The sequence below is a fragment of the Saccostrea cucullata genome, unplaced genomic scaffold, assembly GCF_032062105.1.
Source record: "Saccostrea cucullata isolate Sc308-1 unplaced genomic scaffold, CSIRO_AGI_Scuc_v1 ctg1318, whole genome shotgun sequence".
Classification (NCBI taxonomy): domain Eukaryota; kingdom Metazoa; phylum Mollusca; class Bivalvia; order Ostreida; family Ostreidae; genus Saccostrea; species Saccostrea cuccullata.
The window spans coordinates 90667-109981 of record NW_026927972.1 but is presented as its reverse complement, the minus strand read 5'-3'; the positions used below and the strand labels follow the sequence as shown (position 1 = coordinate 109981).

Genomic DNA, 19315 nt, shown 5'->3' with positions numbered 1-19315 from the left:
TATATGAATATCTTTCAGTTAAAATATATGAATATCTTTCAGTTATTATAACACGGAACCTTCATTATGACCATGATTTTTGGTTCCGGGCTACCTTTGCCTCGCTACAAACTGGAACAGAAACAACTTAAGGACAAAAAATATATGAAATATCTTTCAGAAATAATAAGCCGGAACGTTCATTATGACCATAATTTTTGGTTCCGGGCTTACTACAAACTGGAAAAGAAACAACTTAGGGGCAAAATATATAAAATATCTTTCAGTTATTATTACCCGGAACGTTCATTATGACCATGATTTTTGGTTCCGGGCTAACTTTGCCTCGCTACAAACTGGAAAAGAAAAAACTTATGGGCAAAAATATATGAATATCTTTCAGTTATTATAACCCGGAACGTTCATTATGACCATAAACAACTAAGTAGCAAAAATACGAGGGCCGTTCAAAAATTACGCGGACTGTGCTATTATTTACTCTTACAGACGTCAAATAGTTATAAAATTTCACAGAAATATGTATCTTAAAGATTCCAATAAATTTTGGGCAAAATTTCTGTATTTTAACAAAATTCTACTAAAATTATCGGTATGTTGATATCGTTGATGGAGAGGTACGGCGCACGACAAAAAAATTGAAGCAAAAGCATGCGGATTCAAAAATTTAACTCATTGATTTTCTAAAATTCGCGATATTTTTCAACAATTTTCTCAAATGTACCTTTAAATTGTTCTATTATTATGTATTTAGAATTTGGACGCAATATTTGAAGTACTAACAGAAATATAGTGATTTTTCTCTGATGCGATTCCCGTGAAAACGACTGTGAAAATGACGTTTCCTGAATTGACGGCGCACCAAACTTTTGTTAAAATATGTGTAATGCTCAAGATATCGGCAGCATAGATCCAAAATATGCATAATAAAACATGTAGTAAACTAGGCTACTCGTGACATTTGCCCACAAATAGCAAATTGAAATTTTAGACAGTTAGACCTCTGTAAAAAGGCTATACGGGAGGACGGGAAGAAGATTATAGACGAAAAGTTAACTTTATCCGGACTGTAAAGAGCGTGATTGAGAGTCACCAATATCACACTATATCTCATAAGTAGTTTTTGGTTTAAAAAAAAAAAAGAATATTCTTTACTTGTTTTATAGATTTTAAGCTTGACAAGAAATGGTGTTTTGATGTTGAGTAGCTAAGGTAACTCAAACTATACAGGTACTCAAAGGAAAATGTTGAGAAAATGAAAGCTTAATTGCATATTTTTTATAATGCTTGTGACGTCGAAGATTTTGCTGCGCCGTGACTTAATGGTATGTCCTGAAAAATCACTCAAAATCAATACCAAATTACAATTTTACATATGAAATTTTGAAGACCATATAAGTAAAGATTCTTTTATATTATTTGTGAAATTTTGCCCGATTATGTCGTCAAATATTTCTTCTGTGCAACAAGTCCGCGTAATTTTTGAACGGCCCTCGTATATTATACATCTTTCAGTAATTGCAACCTGGAACGTTTATTATGACCATAATTTTTGGTTCCGGGCTAACTTAGCTTCATGAAAAACTGGCATGGAAAACAAACAACTTAGTCATGTTAGTAGCTAAAATATATGAAATATCTTTCAGTAAGTACAACCCGGAACGTTTATTATGACCATGATGTTTGGTTCCAGGCTTACTTAGCTTCGTCAAAAGCTGGAAATGAAACAATTAAGTAGCAAATAGATATGAAATATCTTTCAGTAATTGCTACCCGGAACGTTTATTATTGGCATACTTTTTGGTTCCAGTCTAACTAAGCTTCGTCAAAAACTGGAAAACAAACAACTGAGTAGCTAAAATATATAAAATATCTTTCAGGTATTGCAACCCGGAACATTTATTATGAGCATACGTTTTGGTTCCGGGCTAACTTAGCTTCGTCAAAAGCTGGAAATGAAACAAATAAGTAGCAAATAGATATGAAATATCTTTCAGTAATTGCAACCCGGATCGTTAATTCATATGATCATAATTTCAGTTCCGGGCTAACTTATCTTCGACACAAAGTGGAAAAGAAACTTCAAAATAGCAAAAGATTTTTAAAATAAGTCTCAGTAATAGTCACCAAGAAATATTCTTCGATATAACTATACTAGGGTCAAAAAGGGTGGACTATCCCTTCAATGAACATTTCCTATAGTAAAGGTTTGTTGGGGAGAAATAGCTGTGATTTTGTTCTTCATTAAAAAGTGGGGTGGGGCACAGACATACTCTTGCCCCCCCCCCCCCGATCTGAAAGGGACTTCTAACTCCGTTTTTACTATGAACAGGAAATGTAGAAATTTTTGACATCCGAAGATGTCGATACATTCGAGTTTGTTTTTCGACCTCGGACGAAAAGACCCGAGAAGATGCAATTGACTTTTCTGCAAGTAGATTGACCTACCCCTGGATTAGCTGCAGAACTGTAGCTCTCTGTTTGAGAAAATTCGGACAGATAAAGCAGAGAGCTACAGATCCAAGCGCTGCAGTTACCCCTGGATCTAAAGGATGAGGTGACTTGTGGCCCCTCGTATACTGACAAAAAATTAAATGTGTAAATTTTACTCAAATTTTTGTATGTAACTAATCACTGATATGTGTACCTTTCTAGAATACTATTTTTAACAAAAATAGAAACGTGACTTAAAAGGTATAGGTCTTTTATTGGGGTACAGGTATCATGTTTACATTCATTCCCATTGCATTTTAACCCCGCCCCACTCTTTGAAGCCCTTAAAATATACGAGCGAAGATAGGTACAATTTTCTCCTTTGACTGGTCACTGTATTTTATTGAAATCTATCTATATGTGAAAGGAGAAAATTGTACCTAATTGCGCTCACATGCTATTTTTAAAGAAATTGTAAAATATAGTTGGCCTTTCCCATTATAAACATTTTAAACTCAACTGCAACGTGTCGGTTGAAAAAGTGTGTGTGTGTGTGTGTTGGGGGGGGGGGGGGGTTAAACTTGCGCCCCATTGTACGATGTCTATATTATGTCTATTTTTGCAAAAAAAAGTGGAGGCTAAGTTTCCCTACCCCCACCCACTCCGGTTCCGACGCCTGTGAATGGCATGTATAAAACGATCATATTTTTACCAACTTCATTGTGTTTTATGTATTCAAACACCCATGCAGAAATAATTTTTTTACCACATATCTTAAGCGGTTGGTAGTTAGGACATTCCTCGAGGTAACACTAATGTGCATTTAATTCCTTTAAAACAAACGAATAGCAAAAAAAAAAAAAAAAAAAAAAGAAAGAAAGAAAAAGAAGACGAAAGAAAAGTAAAAGAAAAAAAGATTTTTTTTAAACTTACTGATTAGATAAAAAGCCGAGCCAGTTAACATATATTGTCTTTACTTTTCATATCTCAATTACTATTTTTTTTCTTCCGACGATTAAAAAAATTATCATTTTCATTAATTACACGTGCATGGGTTTTTTTTTGGTATTAAAGGGAATAAAAAATACTCAAATTCTTATTTTTTCCTGTTTATTTCATTAAAGAATAAATCACATCATCATGAAATACATGTACTGTACCAACATGTAAGTATGAAGATTAATTTAGAAGAAAATAAACCATATACGTAACATTCTTCAATAGTGAATCATATACATTTTTCGAATGGAATATAAACCATATTATCATGCCATTTCATCAATAATATCTAATTATGAAAAAAATCTTCAATATTATGAGGAATGGAAGCCGTGTTTGAGCCTCGACTTGGTGAAATGTCAACACATGTAATATCATTTAAACAGAGAATTTAATTCCGTAAAATATAATTATCAATATTTGTTCTTTACTTTTATCGAATTCTGAAATAAAAAAATATCAATTAATTAATTCTTTGACATAGTTTGTGTTTCTTTAAATGTTAGTCTTTCGTAATCCCGGTCTTAAATTGTTTATCTCATAACCATGCTCTTTACCTGTCTTTACGGGTTTGCGTTCATTGAAGCGTGAGATTCACACCTGGCATGCACTAAATAAACAAAAGGAATCGAGTTGTAGATAACCGATTTGTATACATAATATAAACAAAGCCTTATAATGCGACCAAAGTCATATGTACCAGAAAGAGTATCATCAGGCTATTTATTCGTCTATATTTTAAAATTGGTAAGCACAAAACTTGTGCGACGCACGAAAATACATGTAGAATGTCGCTGCGTCATGCTAAAACCTCAAGAAAAAAAAAACACTACTTTAATGACTCAATGTGGAATGAAATCTGGACAGATATTGCGATTCAAAGATTGAACTCATGGCCGGAACCTATGTTACAGTAAAATCCGGAACCAATATTATGATTTTAAGGTTCCGGCCGGAACGTTAAACATCCGGAACGAATATTATGTGACACCGGCCGGCAACCACGCCATTTTCATCAAAAAACGCATTGGTTTCTCATCGTATACCCCATCGCTGGATAATGTGACTGATACTTTAGCATATGAATTTATTCTTACGTCAGAATATCTAGTTCCGTCGATCTCTTCATAATGGGTAAGGCCAGCTAGATTTTTACAATTTTTTAAAATTTAAAATAGCATGTGAGCGCATTTCGGCACAATTTTCTCCTTTCACATATAGTCAGCTTTTAATAAAATACAGTGACCAGCCAAAGCCAAAGGAGAAAATTGTACGTACCTACCTGCGTTCGTATATTTTAAGGGCTTCAACGAGTGGGGCGGGGTTAAAATGCAATGGGAATTGGATGTAAACATGATACCCCTACCCCTATACAAGATCTATATCGTTAAAATCACGTTTATATTTTTTAGCTCACCTAAGCCGAAGGCTCAAGTGAGCGTTTCTGATCACATTTTGTCCGTCGTCCGTCCGTCCGTCTGTCCGTCCGTCCGTCTGTAAACTTTTCACATTTTCGACTTCTTCTCAAGAACCACTGGGCCAATTTTGACCAAACTTGCTACAAAGCATCCTTGGGTGAAGGGAAATTTAAATTGTTAAAATGAAGGGACATATCCCCTCGCAAGGGGAGATAATCAAGAAAAGAGAAAAATAGGGTTGGGTCATTAAAAATCTTCTTCTCAAGAACCACTGGGCCAGTAAAGCTGAAACTTATGTGGAAGCATCCTGGGGTAGTGTAGATTCTAAATTGTTCAAATCATGACCCCCGGGAGAAGGGCGGGGCCACAATGGGGAATCCAAGTTTTATATAGAAATATATAGGAAAAATCTTTGAAAATCTTCTTCTCAGGAACCACAGGGCCAGAAAAAGTGAAGCTTATGTGGAAGCATTCTGGGGTAGTGTAAATTCTAAATTGTAGGAATCATGACCCCCGGGGGAAGGGCGGGGCCATTATAGGGGAATCAAAGTTTTACATAGAAATATATAGGAAAAATCTTTGAAAATCTTCTTCTCAGGAACCACTGGGCCAAAAAAGCTGAAACATATGTGCCCATGGAAGGATCATGGGGTAGTGTAGATTTCAAAATGTCTAAATTATGATCAGTGGGGTAGGGTGGGGATGCCTTATGTATAACAAGGGGGAAATCTGGTAAAGAACAGAATGGTCAAAGCTTCTCAGGTGAGCGATGTGGCCCATGGGCCTCTTGTGTTAAATATAGTATTCTATAAAAGTGCACATATCAGTGATTAGTTACATACACTGAAAGAAAAACCTAGTGAATTTAACTAATGTGCCTCATAAAGCGTTGGTCGTGATTAGTAAATTTTCATTTTACTGGTTAAGATAGTGAGTTGTGGAGAGGGGGTCGTATAGATACTTAGATACCTAGTGAAAGTTACTTATATCAATTCTAAATTTACTAATCTTATCTAGTAAATATACCAATATCTGGTAAAACTACCTTTAAGGTAGTGATTGTATGGACAGTAAATTTACTAGTTTTCTTCGTGACTTTAACTAGTTATTTTTTTACAGTGTACAAAAAATTGAGTAAAATTTAGACATTCAATATTCTGTCAATTTACCGGGAGCGCAAGTCACCTCATCCTTTTACAGCGTTCATGAAAAGTCTGCAGTATTATTTTGACAATTTTTCCCTTTTTTAGTTTCCAAGTTAACCTCATCAATTGTGTTATCATTGACTGCATTTAACTTTTTAAAGAAGTTTATCCAACTTTTTTAGGTCACCTGAGTAAACCTGAAAATCTTCTCTGCTCCTGGGAATAAAACAAACAAACTACATAATTATAATAAGCAAGAATGCCTCTTCACAAAAATTGTGAATTTTATGGCCCCTGGGTCAGGGGTTCTGGTGTTCCATTGAAAAAAAACTGTATATTTATTGCGCACAAAAAAGTGCACCGCTTCGTTTATCGATTTATTTTTCAATGTTTTCAAAACTATCATCTAAATAGATATATTAATAACCGTGTGTTCCTAATATATTTGTTTTCACAACAAAAAATTCCTTATCGTTGTTGTTAATAGCCCTCCTGGCCCTGAAATCGAGATCCTCGAAAATTTCGTCTATTTATACTGCCATTTTGGTTTGCAAGATAATTCGACCCAACGCGCTTCGTGTATAGATGTCAACTACGAAAGTACTTGATAAAGGAGTAGGGAATTTTTAGCTCACCTGAGCCAAAGGCTCAAGTGAGCTTTTCTGATCAAAATTTGTCCGTTGTCTGTCGTCGTCGTTGTCGTCGTCGTCGTTGTAAACTTTTCACATTTTCGACTTCTTCTCAAGAACCACTGGGCCAATTTCAACCAAACTTGGCACAAAGTATCCTTAGGTGAAGGGAATTCAAGTTTGTTCAATTGAAGGGCCACGCCCTTATTCAAGGGGAGATAATTAAGAAATAATGAAAATTTGATGGTATGTTTTAAAAATCTTCTTCTCAAGAACCACTGTGCCAGGAAAAATGAAACTTATAGGGAAACATCCTCAGGTAGTGTAGATTCAAATTTGTTCAAATCATGACCCCTGGGGGTAGGGCGGGGCCACAATGGCCGATCAAAGTTTTACATAGAAATATATAGGAAAATTCTTTTAAAATCTTCTTCTCAAGAATCATGGTGCCAGGAAAGATGAAACTTATGGGGAAACATCCTCAGGTAGTGTAGATTCAAGTTTGTTCAAATCATGACCCCCGGGGGTAGGGCGGGGCCACAATGGCCAATCAAAGTTTTACATAGAAATATATAGGAAAATTCTTTAAAAATCTTCTCAAGAACCAGTGTGCCAGAAGTGTGCAAGAATAGCAAAGGCATGAATGATCATATTTTTATGGAAGCATCCTCGGGTAGTGCAGATTAAGATTTATTCAAATCATGACCCCTTAGGGGTAGGGTGAGGCTTCAATGGCTGATCAAAGTTTTACATTGAAATATATAGGAAAATTCTTAAAAAATCTTCTTCTCAAGAATAGTAAAGGCATGAATGATAATATTTTTATGGAAGCATCCTCAGGTAGTGGACATTCAATTTTTGTTCAAATCATGACCCCAAGGGGTAGGGCGGGGCCACAACATGGAATCCAAGTTTTACATAGAAACATGTAGAAAAAATCTTTAAAATTCTTTTCAAGAATAGCCAAGCCATGATTAGTCCTGTTCATACGGAAGCATTCTTGGGTAGTGTAGAGTCAATTTTGTTCAAGTCATGACCCATTGTTGTATAGGGCGGAGCCACAATGTAAGTTCAAATGTGAAGGGCAATATAGCCACAGGTAATCAAAGAAATATGCAAGCATCCTTAGTTAGTGAAGATTCAACTTTGTTCAAATCATACCATCTCCCTTTTAAGGATTGGTTTAGACCACCACTGGGTTTAAACTTTTCAACAATAAACTGATTTCTGCTTTTTTTCTATCCAAATTGCTCAGGTGAGCGATGTGTCCCATGGGCCTCTTGTTTGAAATCTAATTTTTTTTTTTACAATTGAGGTGTGAATTTGGAAGAATTAATCCATAACCAAGCGCAACTTTTTGTGCGCAATAAATGTACATTTTTTTCAGTGAGTGGCACTGTAGCTCTCCGATCTGTCAAAAAATTTTTTCGGGGAGATACAGTTCTGCAGCTAGACTACAACGAGATAGGGTAAATTATTCACGGAAATGTGGCTAGGAACTGACTAGTACGTGGAGACATGCAAACAGAAAAGTTATGTTGCGCTTCGGTTTTCATCACCCTATAATATCTGTCTAAATGTTCTCTCTTCATTTCATTATAGCTTAAATAAGCATTCTCTATGATACAATTTTTTACAGTCATGAATTAAATTTCTTTTCGGACGAATATTTTTGCATGGGAACCGGGACTATATTTTTTGCGCCAGATTAGCAAATCTGAGGCAGCAACATGACTTTAACTGACAAATCAGCTGAATGCGATTCGCATTATGGGTTACTACGAATACTACAAGAATTTTACGCTTGAAAAAAAAGGAAAATCTTATGGCATCTATTTCATAAATGAAAAAGCAATTTTTAAATTCTATTATTTTCGTATTCACAATGACAAACAATTCATTTGTTAAATAAACGATGGACGTCTAGGTTTCTCAAAGCCAAACTGCAAAGCGATTTCCGTCTATATTAATTCCTTTGTTGTACTATCGGTGAATACAATTGTCAGGTGGATTCCCTGGCCAAAACACTTGATTCTTTCAGTTTCTAATCTTTGTATTTTGTGCCTGAGAACTTTTTTTTATTTTGCGCTCCATTGTTATGATCATAGATTGACCTGAACCACATACTCGAAGTAAAATGTAAAGATGTATTTTGCTCAAACATTGCTATTCATTCAACGATTGGTCAGTTGCTCGTGGTAAGATCCTATGTGCGCATTAATAACAATAGCCATATTAGGTAAACAAAAACAAAGGTTTGTCAGTGTAGATGATATAACACTTTTTACCAGCGTATCGGTTGCTAGTGAGTTCTAATTGTCGCCGGAAATTATGATATATTGTTTTTTTACCCACCCACCCCCTCCTTTAGCCACACTTTTTCTGTTGAAAATCATGAGTCTTTCAGAAAGGTCTGGAAATACATTTTTTTACAGGACATATTTTCAAAAGAAACAGACTATAGCAATTCCCTGTTTACTGCCAATTTTATTTTCAAAACCGGTTCTACCCTAAACCACGTGTCTTGAATTTAAATCACAATAATAATAGTAGGGGTGTGACCAAAGTCGATAAAAATGGGTAGCAACTGTACCTTCGCCATGATCTCGACACCTTGAAGTAAAAGTTGCGGATCTTTTGGATGAGGTCTTAAAAAGCGAGGACTTGTGTCACTGTAGGCGTTGGTAAAAAAATGAAGCCCTTCACTGATATATGGTAACGTCTCTTATGGGTGAATTATTCTCCATAGAAATCAATCAATCAGCCACAACCCAGTGAGACTTTGATCACTCAAAAACATTCCAACAAATTAAACTGATTCATTAGCACCACCTAATAGTTTTAACCACGCATACTGCAGTATTTAAAAGTGAACTACACTTAACAAAACTTTTAAGTGTTCACTTTAATAAATGTATTTATTAAAAAAAAACTACTGTATAGAATGATTTGAAATTTTCAAATTATTACAACAAATGAGTTTTCTCAACAATTTTAGAAAGAAAATCAAATATCACCGATGAAAACCAATCTTTCGTGACTAAGCTTAAAAACAATAAATCTGTACTTTGCGGCACGTGTTCTGTGTAATTACCATCTTTTTGTGATCATTATCAAATTTTAGAAACCGATTTCACTAAAAAAAAAAAACGCAAAACATTGCCAAAATGACCATTGAGGTAGAAAGGAGAGCCGTTGGAATGTTGATATCTGGACCATCCTTGCACCGCGTTTTACTCAATTTTGTTTTAGTGTTCAATTGTCCTTGATATTACTTTTAAAAATTAACAAACAATATCAAAACCCATATAAACACATTTTCTAAAGGCTGTGCGTCATTTTCATCGCCAATTTACCACAATTTGAAAGCTTTGGACAAAATTCAACCAAACCGGAAGTGACCTTTATCTTCCTCTGAGGCCAAATTTTTGCGTCACACCAAGTTAAAACAGTGTTAAACTGTCTTAAAACAATCTTAAAAACATGAAAACAAAGAATTTCAATCGTATGAAAATGATAAGAAATCGGTGCTCGTGACAGTCTTATATCAGCTCAAGCAGTCTGAATCATCCTTAAAGCGGTGCGATTACGTGCTAAACGCCCAAGGATATTGACCAAAGTGCCTCTGTGTGATGATGCACTGTCAAATTCGCGGATCTGAATCTGATTGAAATCATTTGGGATTTTTATAAGGAATGTAACCCCCCCCCCTCCACACAATTTCAACGGTTTGGAAAGATCTATCAAAAGGTGTGGCAGCATATGGGTCAATCTCCTATTCAGGGGTACATGGTATCCAATAGTAAAAGTTGTCTTGCAGTAATTAGAGCGAGTGGTGGTCTTACTCCATCGAGAATATTTTGCGTGAATTTTCATTTTGAGGGTACATCATTTCCTTGACACTTTGCTTAAAATTCTGACGAGATACATGAAATAAAGGCAACATCGAACTGAAATACATATATTAATTATTAACCTTGAATTAAAGAAATTATTAATTGTATGCATTTGTTCTTTAAAACTTAAAAAAATGTTAGGTGAACACTTAGAAGTTTGGTTCAGTATATTTTTTCTCTTTCTTTTGATTAGGTGACTATATGCAAAATAGATGTTCTGCCAAAGATACAACAACCCCTTGCAAACCTTGCGAAGATAGATTCATCTCATGTGTTAACAAACCAAATGGTAGAAGTTCAATGGAAGGAGATATTTTCTCATATGTTTTCTGTCTTCAGAACAGAACTATTGATGTAGTCAAGTGCACGGACGGTTATTTTTTCCATTCACTGGTGAAACAATGCATTCCTTTCAAATATTTCGGTAGGTTTCTTTTGAAAACTAAACATATATATATATATAATTTTAGACCTTATATTGTGTGCCGACGGCTCAAGTGATCTTTTCTGGTCATTTTTCCATTGTCTATCGTCGTTGTCGTAAATTTATTTACGTTTCCATCTAATCTCAAGAACCACTGGGTAAATTTCAACCAAACTTGGTACAGGGTATCCTTTGGTTTGGGGAATACAAGATGTTGTTTTTTAAAAAATGAAGCGCCACGCCCTCCTTGAACGGGAGAAAACTTAGATATGTGAAAATCGGGTGGGTGTATCAAAGACCTTCTCAAGATCAAGAGGACTATGTGACATGTTTTTGCTCACCTGAGCCGAAGGCTCATTTGAGCTTTTCTGATCAAAATTTGTCCGTTGTCTGTCGTCGTCGTCGTTGTCGTCATCGTCATTGTCGTTATCGTAAACTTTTCACATTTTCATCTCCTTGTCAAGAACCACCGGGCCAATTTAAACCAATCTTGGCACAAAGTATCCTTGGGTAAAGGGGATTCAAGTTTGCTCAAATGAAGGGCCACGCCCTTTTTCAAGGGGATATAATTATGAATTTTAGAAAAATTGCCATTTTTCATAAATCTTCTTCTCAAGAACCACTGGTTCAAGAAAGATGAAACTCATGTGGAATCATCCTCAGGTAGTATAGATTCAAGTTTGTTCAATTCATGACCCCCAGGTGTAGGGTGGGGCCAAAATGGCCGATCCAAATTTTACATTGTAGTATATAGGAAAAATCTTTCAAAAATCTTCTTTTCAAGAACCACTGGTCCAGGGAAGATGAAACTCATGTGGAATTCTCCTCAGGTAGTGTAGATTCAAGTTTGCTCAAATCATGACTCAGGGGTAGGGTGGGGCCATTTTTGTGGGGTCAAAATGGCCGATCAAAGTTTACCATAGGAATACATAGGAAAAATCTTAAAAAATCTTCTTCTCAAAAACCATTGAGACAAGAAAGATAAAACTCATGTGAAATTATCCTCAGGTAGTGTAGATTCAAATTTGTTCAAATCATGACCCCCGTATGTAAGGTGGGGCCAAAATGGCCGATCAATGTTTTACATAGGAATATATTTGAAAAATCTTTAAAAATCTTCTTCTCAAGAACCATTGAGACAGGAAAGGTGAAACTCATGTGGAATCATCCTCAGGTAGTGTAGATTCAAGTTTGTTCAAATCATGACCCCCAGGAGTAGGATGGGGCCAAAATGGCAGATCAAATTTTTACAAAGGAGTATAGAAATCTTTTAAAATCTTTTATTCAAGTACTTCAAAGCCATGATTAGTGATATTTATATTAAGTCATCCTCAGGTAGTATTGATTCAAGTTTGTACAAATCATGACCCATAGGGGGCTAAAATTGAAGCCCCCCTTCCCCCTCCAACCTCAGTAAACTTTAGTTCTGATGTGATATGTGCTTTTTCCTAGCCAGTGTTCTCAGGTGAGCGCTGTGGCCCCTGGGCCTCTTGTTTGACATGTTGTAGATTCCAATTTATTCACATCTTGACCCCTGGGAATAGGGTTGGACCAGAATGGACAATGTTTGACATAGAAATTTACAGGAATGAAATAAATGAACTTAACAAACGGCATTAAAGCTAAAAAAGTGCATCAAACAATATAAAATTGAGGCAGAGCAAACACAAACCTCAAAAATATCAGTGGTGGATAAAGTGCCATGGAGGAGTGAACATCTCCTGCCATACGGTCACACCCACCGTATGCTCCTTGTCATAATTAAGAAATAACGGAAATTCTGTTGCAATTCAGGAGGTAAATAATGGCCTAACAATAAGTATGAAAATTGTTGGTCAGAATTTGACTTAATGATAAATTGTATTTGCTGACAAGGTCATTATATCGACCATAGAACTTACAAATTGACGACTTTAAACGAGGCTGCTGATATTCTTGTTTCAGCAAAATGTTTTAAGAATTGTTCATACGTTGAGCATGCTCTTGCGTATACAATCAATTGAGAGATATAAATCAGGTTATGAAGGTATATTGCTGAATAAGTAAGGAAAGTTGACAATTGAAAAGTAGTAGAAGGTCACAGCAAGTGTTTTTCAGGTATAAGATTTTGGCCAAATTCTGCTTCAAAAGTATACAAAAATAGGTCTGCTCATAACAGGGTGCAATTGGTACCCATTGGAAATTAAAATAATCTGTTGGAAAACCTGGTCTCCGAAAACCACAAAGATATTATCAATCAAAAACTCAAGCAGGAAAAATCTTACAAAATATTTTTCTCATCAACAGCAGATTCATACGGAAGCCCGTTGAAGCCAGTTCAGAGAGAGAAATATTTTTTATTGCGTTTAATCGCAATAATCATTGCGTTTAAACGCAAAAAATTGCGTTTAATCGCAATGATTATTGCGTTTAAATGCAAAACATTGCGATTAATTGCAATAATCATTGCGTTTAAACGCAAAGTACTTTGCGTTTAATCGCAATCGTTTGCGATTAAATGCAATACTTTTTGCGTTTAATCGCAATAATATTGCATTTAATCGCAATGATTTTTTGCGTTTAATCGCAATGATATTTTGCGTTTAATCGCCATATTTTTTGTATTTAAATGTAAGGATTATAAAATATACTATTGTCCGATTTTTAGCTCACCTGAGCCGAAGGCTCAAGTGAGCTTTTTTTGATCAAAATTTGTCTGTTGTCTGTCGTTGTCGTCGTCTTTGTAAGCTTTTCACATTTTCATCTTCTTCTAAAGAACCACTGGCCCAATTTCAACTAAACTTGCCACAAAGTATTCTTAGGTAAAGGGAATTCAAATTTGTTAAAATGAAGGGCCAAGCCCTTTTTCAAAGGGAGATAATTATGAATTAGTGAAAAATTGATGGCATTTTAAAAAAATCTTCTTCTCAAGAACCACTGTGCCAAGAAAAATGAAACTCATGTGGAAGCATCCTATGGTAGTGTAGATTCAAATTTGTTCAAATCATGGCCCCCGGGGTAGGATGGGGCCACAATGGCCGATCAACGTTTTACATAGGAGTATATAGGGAAAATCTTAAAATATCTTCTTCTCAAAAACCGCTGGGCCAAGAAAGATGAAACTCAAGCGGAAGCATCCTAAGGTAGCGTAGATTCAAGTTTGTTCAAATCATGACCCCCGGGGGGTATGGTGGGGCCACAATGGCCAATCAAAATTTTACATAAGAGTGTATAGATAAAATCTTTAAAAATCTTCTTCTCAAGAAACACTGGGCCAGGAAAGATGAAACTCAGGTGGAAACATCCTCAGGTAGTGTAGATTAAAGTTTTTTTTAAAATCATGACCCCCGGGGGTAGGGCGGGGCCACAATGGTCGATCAAAATTTTACGTGGGAGTATATAGGTAAAAACTTTGAAAATGTTCTTCTCAAGAACCATTAGGACAGGAAAGATGGAAGTCATGTGGAAAAATCCTCAGGTAGTGTAGATTCAAGTTTGTACAAATCATGACCCCCAGGGGTTGGATGGGGCCACAATAGCTGATCAAAGTTTTACATAGGAATTTATAGGAAAATCGTCTTCTCAAGTACTTCAAAGCAATGATTAGTGATAGTATAGGAAGAAAAGGTTTTTAAAAAATCTTTTTATCAAGAACAGCAAAGTCATATGCTGTATGAATATGAAGGAATTCTTTAGTAGTATTAAATTCAAGCCTCCCCCCTTCAGTAAACTATTCAGTTCTGATCTGATTTATGTTTTTTTCTAGCCGATTTGCTCAGGTGAGCGATGTGGCCCTTGGGCCTCTTGTTTAAAGAAGAGCAGTTTGGTTTTGTGTTTTTTGAAAATGTTGCAGTTTGTGAGATTTTAAGTTTAACAATGGCATACTAACAAGCAAGTTTCTTAAAACTATTAGAGCCCAACACTTTTAACACAGCCATTAATCAATTCATTAGGTATCACAGCTAATTAAGAATGTGTCAGTTGTATTATTTTTGATTTCATATGTTTCAATCTCATAAATTCTCGTGTTTACTGTATGTGATCAAAGGAAAGGTTGTGAATATACATATACATAATATGTACATGTACATATACATAAGTCTAAACATTTTATCAGTTGTTTCCTTAAGCCCTTTATACAGGTACAAGGTTTAAACGTTGTGACCGCAACATGGAGTGATAGTTTTTCGATCATTATTAATTTTCCGGTCTTTTATTTCGAAAAATCCTTTAAAATTGTTTGCATAGTTTTAAAGTTTAAAAGAAGAGAAAACAATATAGGAAATGTCATTTGTGTTTGTAAGCAATTGAGGAAAACTTTAACAGGAATATAGATATCTATACATGCTGAAGCTTTGTTTCTTTCTTAGGTTGTCTTTGTTTTTAAAGACCGACACTTCTTTCTCCTCTTTAAATCCATACCAATGATTTAACCATTCAGAAAATGCTTGTTCAGAAGAATCTGATTCTATAAAGCTTAACAATACGCAATTCTCCTCTACTAGGTTACTACATATCAGCGTGGGTCCATTGCGCTCTTCAAAGATCAATAGAAATGATTGCTTTTAAATACAAAGATTATTGCGTTTAAATGCAAAAAGTTATTGCGTTTAATCGCAATATTATTGCGATTAAACGCAAAAATTATTGCGATTAAACGCAATAATTATTGCAATTAAACGCAAAAATATTACCCGGTATTGTGTTTAATCGCAATAATTATTGCATTTAATCGCAATAATTTTTGCGTTAAAATGCAATCTTTTGCAATTAAACGCAAAGTGCTTGCAATGAAAAATATTTCTTTGTCTGAACTGGCCTCAACGGGCTTCCGTAGATTCATGATAGGTGATATTTTTACATTGAATCATCCGTACGTTGTGTAGATACAAATATGTTCATATCATGACGCTTGGAGCAGAGGAACTTGTTTCGGAAATAAATTTATATGCGCCTGGATCGATAGATTCGGAGCGTATATTGTTTTTGTCCTGTCTGCCTGTTTGTCTTTTATCTGTTTGTCTGCAAACTCTAACCTTCGCCGTAACATTTGAACCATAAGAGATAGGTTCTTCATATTTTGTATGCAATCTTCACTAGCGAAGCTCTTTTAAATGATACCAAGTTCAATGACCTTGTGACCTTTATTGTGACCTATATGCTAAAAATAGCTTTCTTCAACAAACTTTAACATTTGCCGTAACTTTTGAACCATTAAAGATAGAGATTTCATATTTGCTATACGTTCTGTCTGTCTGCGCGTCTGTCTGTAAACTTTTCACATTTTCGACTTCTTCTCAAGAACCGGTGGGCCAATTTCAACCAAACTTGCCACAAAGCATCCTTAGGTGAAGGGAATTCATGTTTGTTCAAAAGAACTGCCACGCCCTCATTCAAGGGGAGATAATTGGAAATTAGTAAAAATTTGGTTGCATGTTTTAAAAATCTTCCTCTCAAGAACCACTGTGCCAGGAAAGATGAAACTTATTGTGAAACATATTCAGGTAGTGTAGATTCAAATCTGTTCAAATCATGACCTCTAGGGACAGGGCGGAGCCACAATGGCCGATCAAAGTTTTACACAGAAATATTTAAGAAAATTCTTTAAAAAATTTTCTTCTGAAGAATAACAAAGCCATGACTGATCATATTTACATGGAAGCATCTTCAGGTAGTAAAGATCCACGTTTCTTCAAATATTGACCTCCGGGGGTAATGTGGGGCCGAAATGGCCAACCAAAATATTACATAGAAATATATAGGAAAATTCTTTAAGAATTTTTTTCTCAAGAATAACAAAGCCAACTGATCCTATTTATTGGAAGCATCCTCAGATAGTGTAGATTCATGTTTGTTCAAATCATGACCCCTTGGGGTAGGGCAGGGCCACAATGGCCAATAAAAGTTTTACTTATTAATATAAACCGTTGTAGGAACATTCTTTATTAATCTCTTGTCAGAATAGTAAAGACATAATTGATCATAACGGTATTTATATGGAAACATCCTCACGTAGTGTAGATTCAAGATTGTTCTTATCATGATCCCCGGGGGTAGGACGGGGACAAAATGGCCAATCAAAGTTTTACATAGACATATATGGGAAAATTCTTTAAATGTCTTCTTCTCAAGAATAGCACAGCTATAATTGATCGTATTTCTATGGAAGCATCCTCACATAGTGAAGATTTAAATTTGTTCAAATTATGACCCCAGGTGTATGGTTGGGCCACAATGGCCGTTCAAATTTTTACAAAGGAATTTATTGGAAAAATCTTGAAAAATCTCTTCTCAAGAACCATTGAGACAGGAAAGATGAAACTTTTGAACTTTTGAATCTTCCTCAGGTAGTGTAGATTCAAGTTTGTTCAAATCATGACCCCTGGGGGTAGCCACAATGGCCGATCAAAATTTTACAAAGGAATATATTGGAAAAATCTTTTTTCTCAAGTACAATTGAGACAGGAAAGGTGAAACTTATGTTGAATCATCTTCAGGTAGTGTAGATTCAAGTTTGTTCAAATCATAACCCCCGGGGTTAGGGTGGGGCCACAACGGCCGATCAAAATTTTACAAAGGAAGGAATATATTGGAATTTCTTCTCGAGAATATTTGAGACAGGAAAGATGAAACTCATGTGAAATTATTCTCAGGTAGTGAAGATTCAAGTTTCAAATATGTACATTGAAGTTAAAGCTTTTAAAATCTTCTTCCCAAGTACTGCAAAACCATGATTAATGATATTTCTATGGAAGCATCCCAGGTAGCTTAGATTTTAATTTGTTGAAATCATAACCCCTAGGGGTAGGGTGGGGCCAGAATGGGGGATGGGGGAAATATATATTTTGGAAAAAAAATGTTCTTCTCGAGAATAGCAAAGCCATGATTAGTGATATTTATATAGAATCATCCTCAGATAGTGTAAAATTAAATTTGTTCAAACCATAACACCCAAGGTTAGGATGGAGTCTCAATGGGGGATTAAAGTTTTACAATAGAAAAATAAAGGGGAAAATACCAAGAACTGAAAAGCTGTGTTTAGTCATATTGACATGTACGCATCTTCATGTTTTGAAGTTTTAAATTTGTTCAAATCATGATCCTTTAGGAAGGGAGTGGAAACAACGGGGAATCAAATTCAAATTATTATGACGTAATATATACAAACAAAATGTAAAAAAAAAAGAATCTTTATAAACCTTTTCTTCAAGATCAGCAATGTTATATGCTGTATTGATATGGAGGCATTCTCAAGTAGTATTAAAATTCAAGCCCTAACCCGCTACCCCCCCCCCCCCCCGTAAACTTTTCAATTCTGATCTGATTTTTCCAAGCCGATGTGCTCAGGTGAACCCCTTAGGCCCTAGGCCTCTTGTTTCAACTGCAATCTAAAAAGACTATAGCTAGTACCGTGTGTCTATATCATATTCCTTCACTTTTTCTACAACAAAATATTCCTTACAACCAATGTTATTAGTCCTACTGAGCCTGAAATTGAGATATCGAAAATATTGTCTAATTATTCTTTCAATTTTGGGTGTAAAGATAATTCTGTCCAACGAGCTTCTTGCAGATGTCAAGTACTAGTACTTGATTAGAGGTCTGAGGAAAAATTTGAAATGCATTTTTTGTGCAGTTGAGGTAAGAATTCGAAGAAAATAATTCAGAACCGAGCGCAATTTTTTGTACGCAATCAATAGATACTTTTTCAAATGGATGGCACTGTAGCTCTCTGGTGATCCATCCCAATTTTTTCAGACCAGCTAGCGAGCTACAAATCTACAGCTAGCCTTTCTCAAAATATATTCTGATAAAATTATGATTCCATCTACTTTATTAACTTTTAATTGCTAGAAATATAGTGTAAAGAAAGTGTAAACAAAATATTAACATTCAATTTAGTTAGGTACATTATTTTTATCCATCCAGTTAATTTAAGTTAAACAGATTATACGAATAAATATTTCCTCTCTTGCTGAATTAAATTCTTTACCTGTACATGGATAAAACTTCCTGCTCATTTAATAACGGAAGACTCGAACAAAATACATTTTAATGAGATCTATAAGATGTTAAAGAACAACTTTCACCACGATAGCTTTTTCGAAATATTTAACCGTTTTTGAGTTATAAAGCAATAATGCTTTTAAGGGGATCTAATTTTCAAGGGTCTAAGATCCCTATTTTGAGGGACCAGCCCCTTTTTAATGATGTCAAATAAAAGATCTTAAAATTGTGCACAACTTATGCCCCCTCCCCCAAACTGGAATTTTTCCAAGTCCAAAAGGGCATAACTCTGTCAAAAATAGCGCGATTGTACCCTAAATAGAACTTGACCTAGATAGTCATCTAATAAATCTGTATGCTAAATTTCATTTCAGTATGTGCAACCTCT

The 19315-nt window shown here is 35.3% G+C and overlaps 1 protein-coding gene across 2 annotated transcripts in view; it reads left to right on the top strand.

Moving 5' to 3' along the window:
• The window catches only part of LOC134276051 (uncharacterized), a 97688-nt gene that overhangs the window by 45141 nt on the left and 33232 nt on the right, over positions 1–19315 (top strand). For both annotated transcript variants that reach the window (XM_062758331.1, XM_062758330.1), the window contains exon 7: positions 10711–10941. In XM_062758331.1, coding sequence (XP_062614315.1) covers positions 10711–10941 — 231 coding nt within the window. The remainder of the gene's footprint in view (positions 1–10710; positions 10942–19315) is intronic.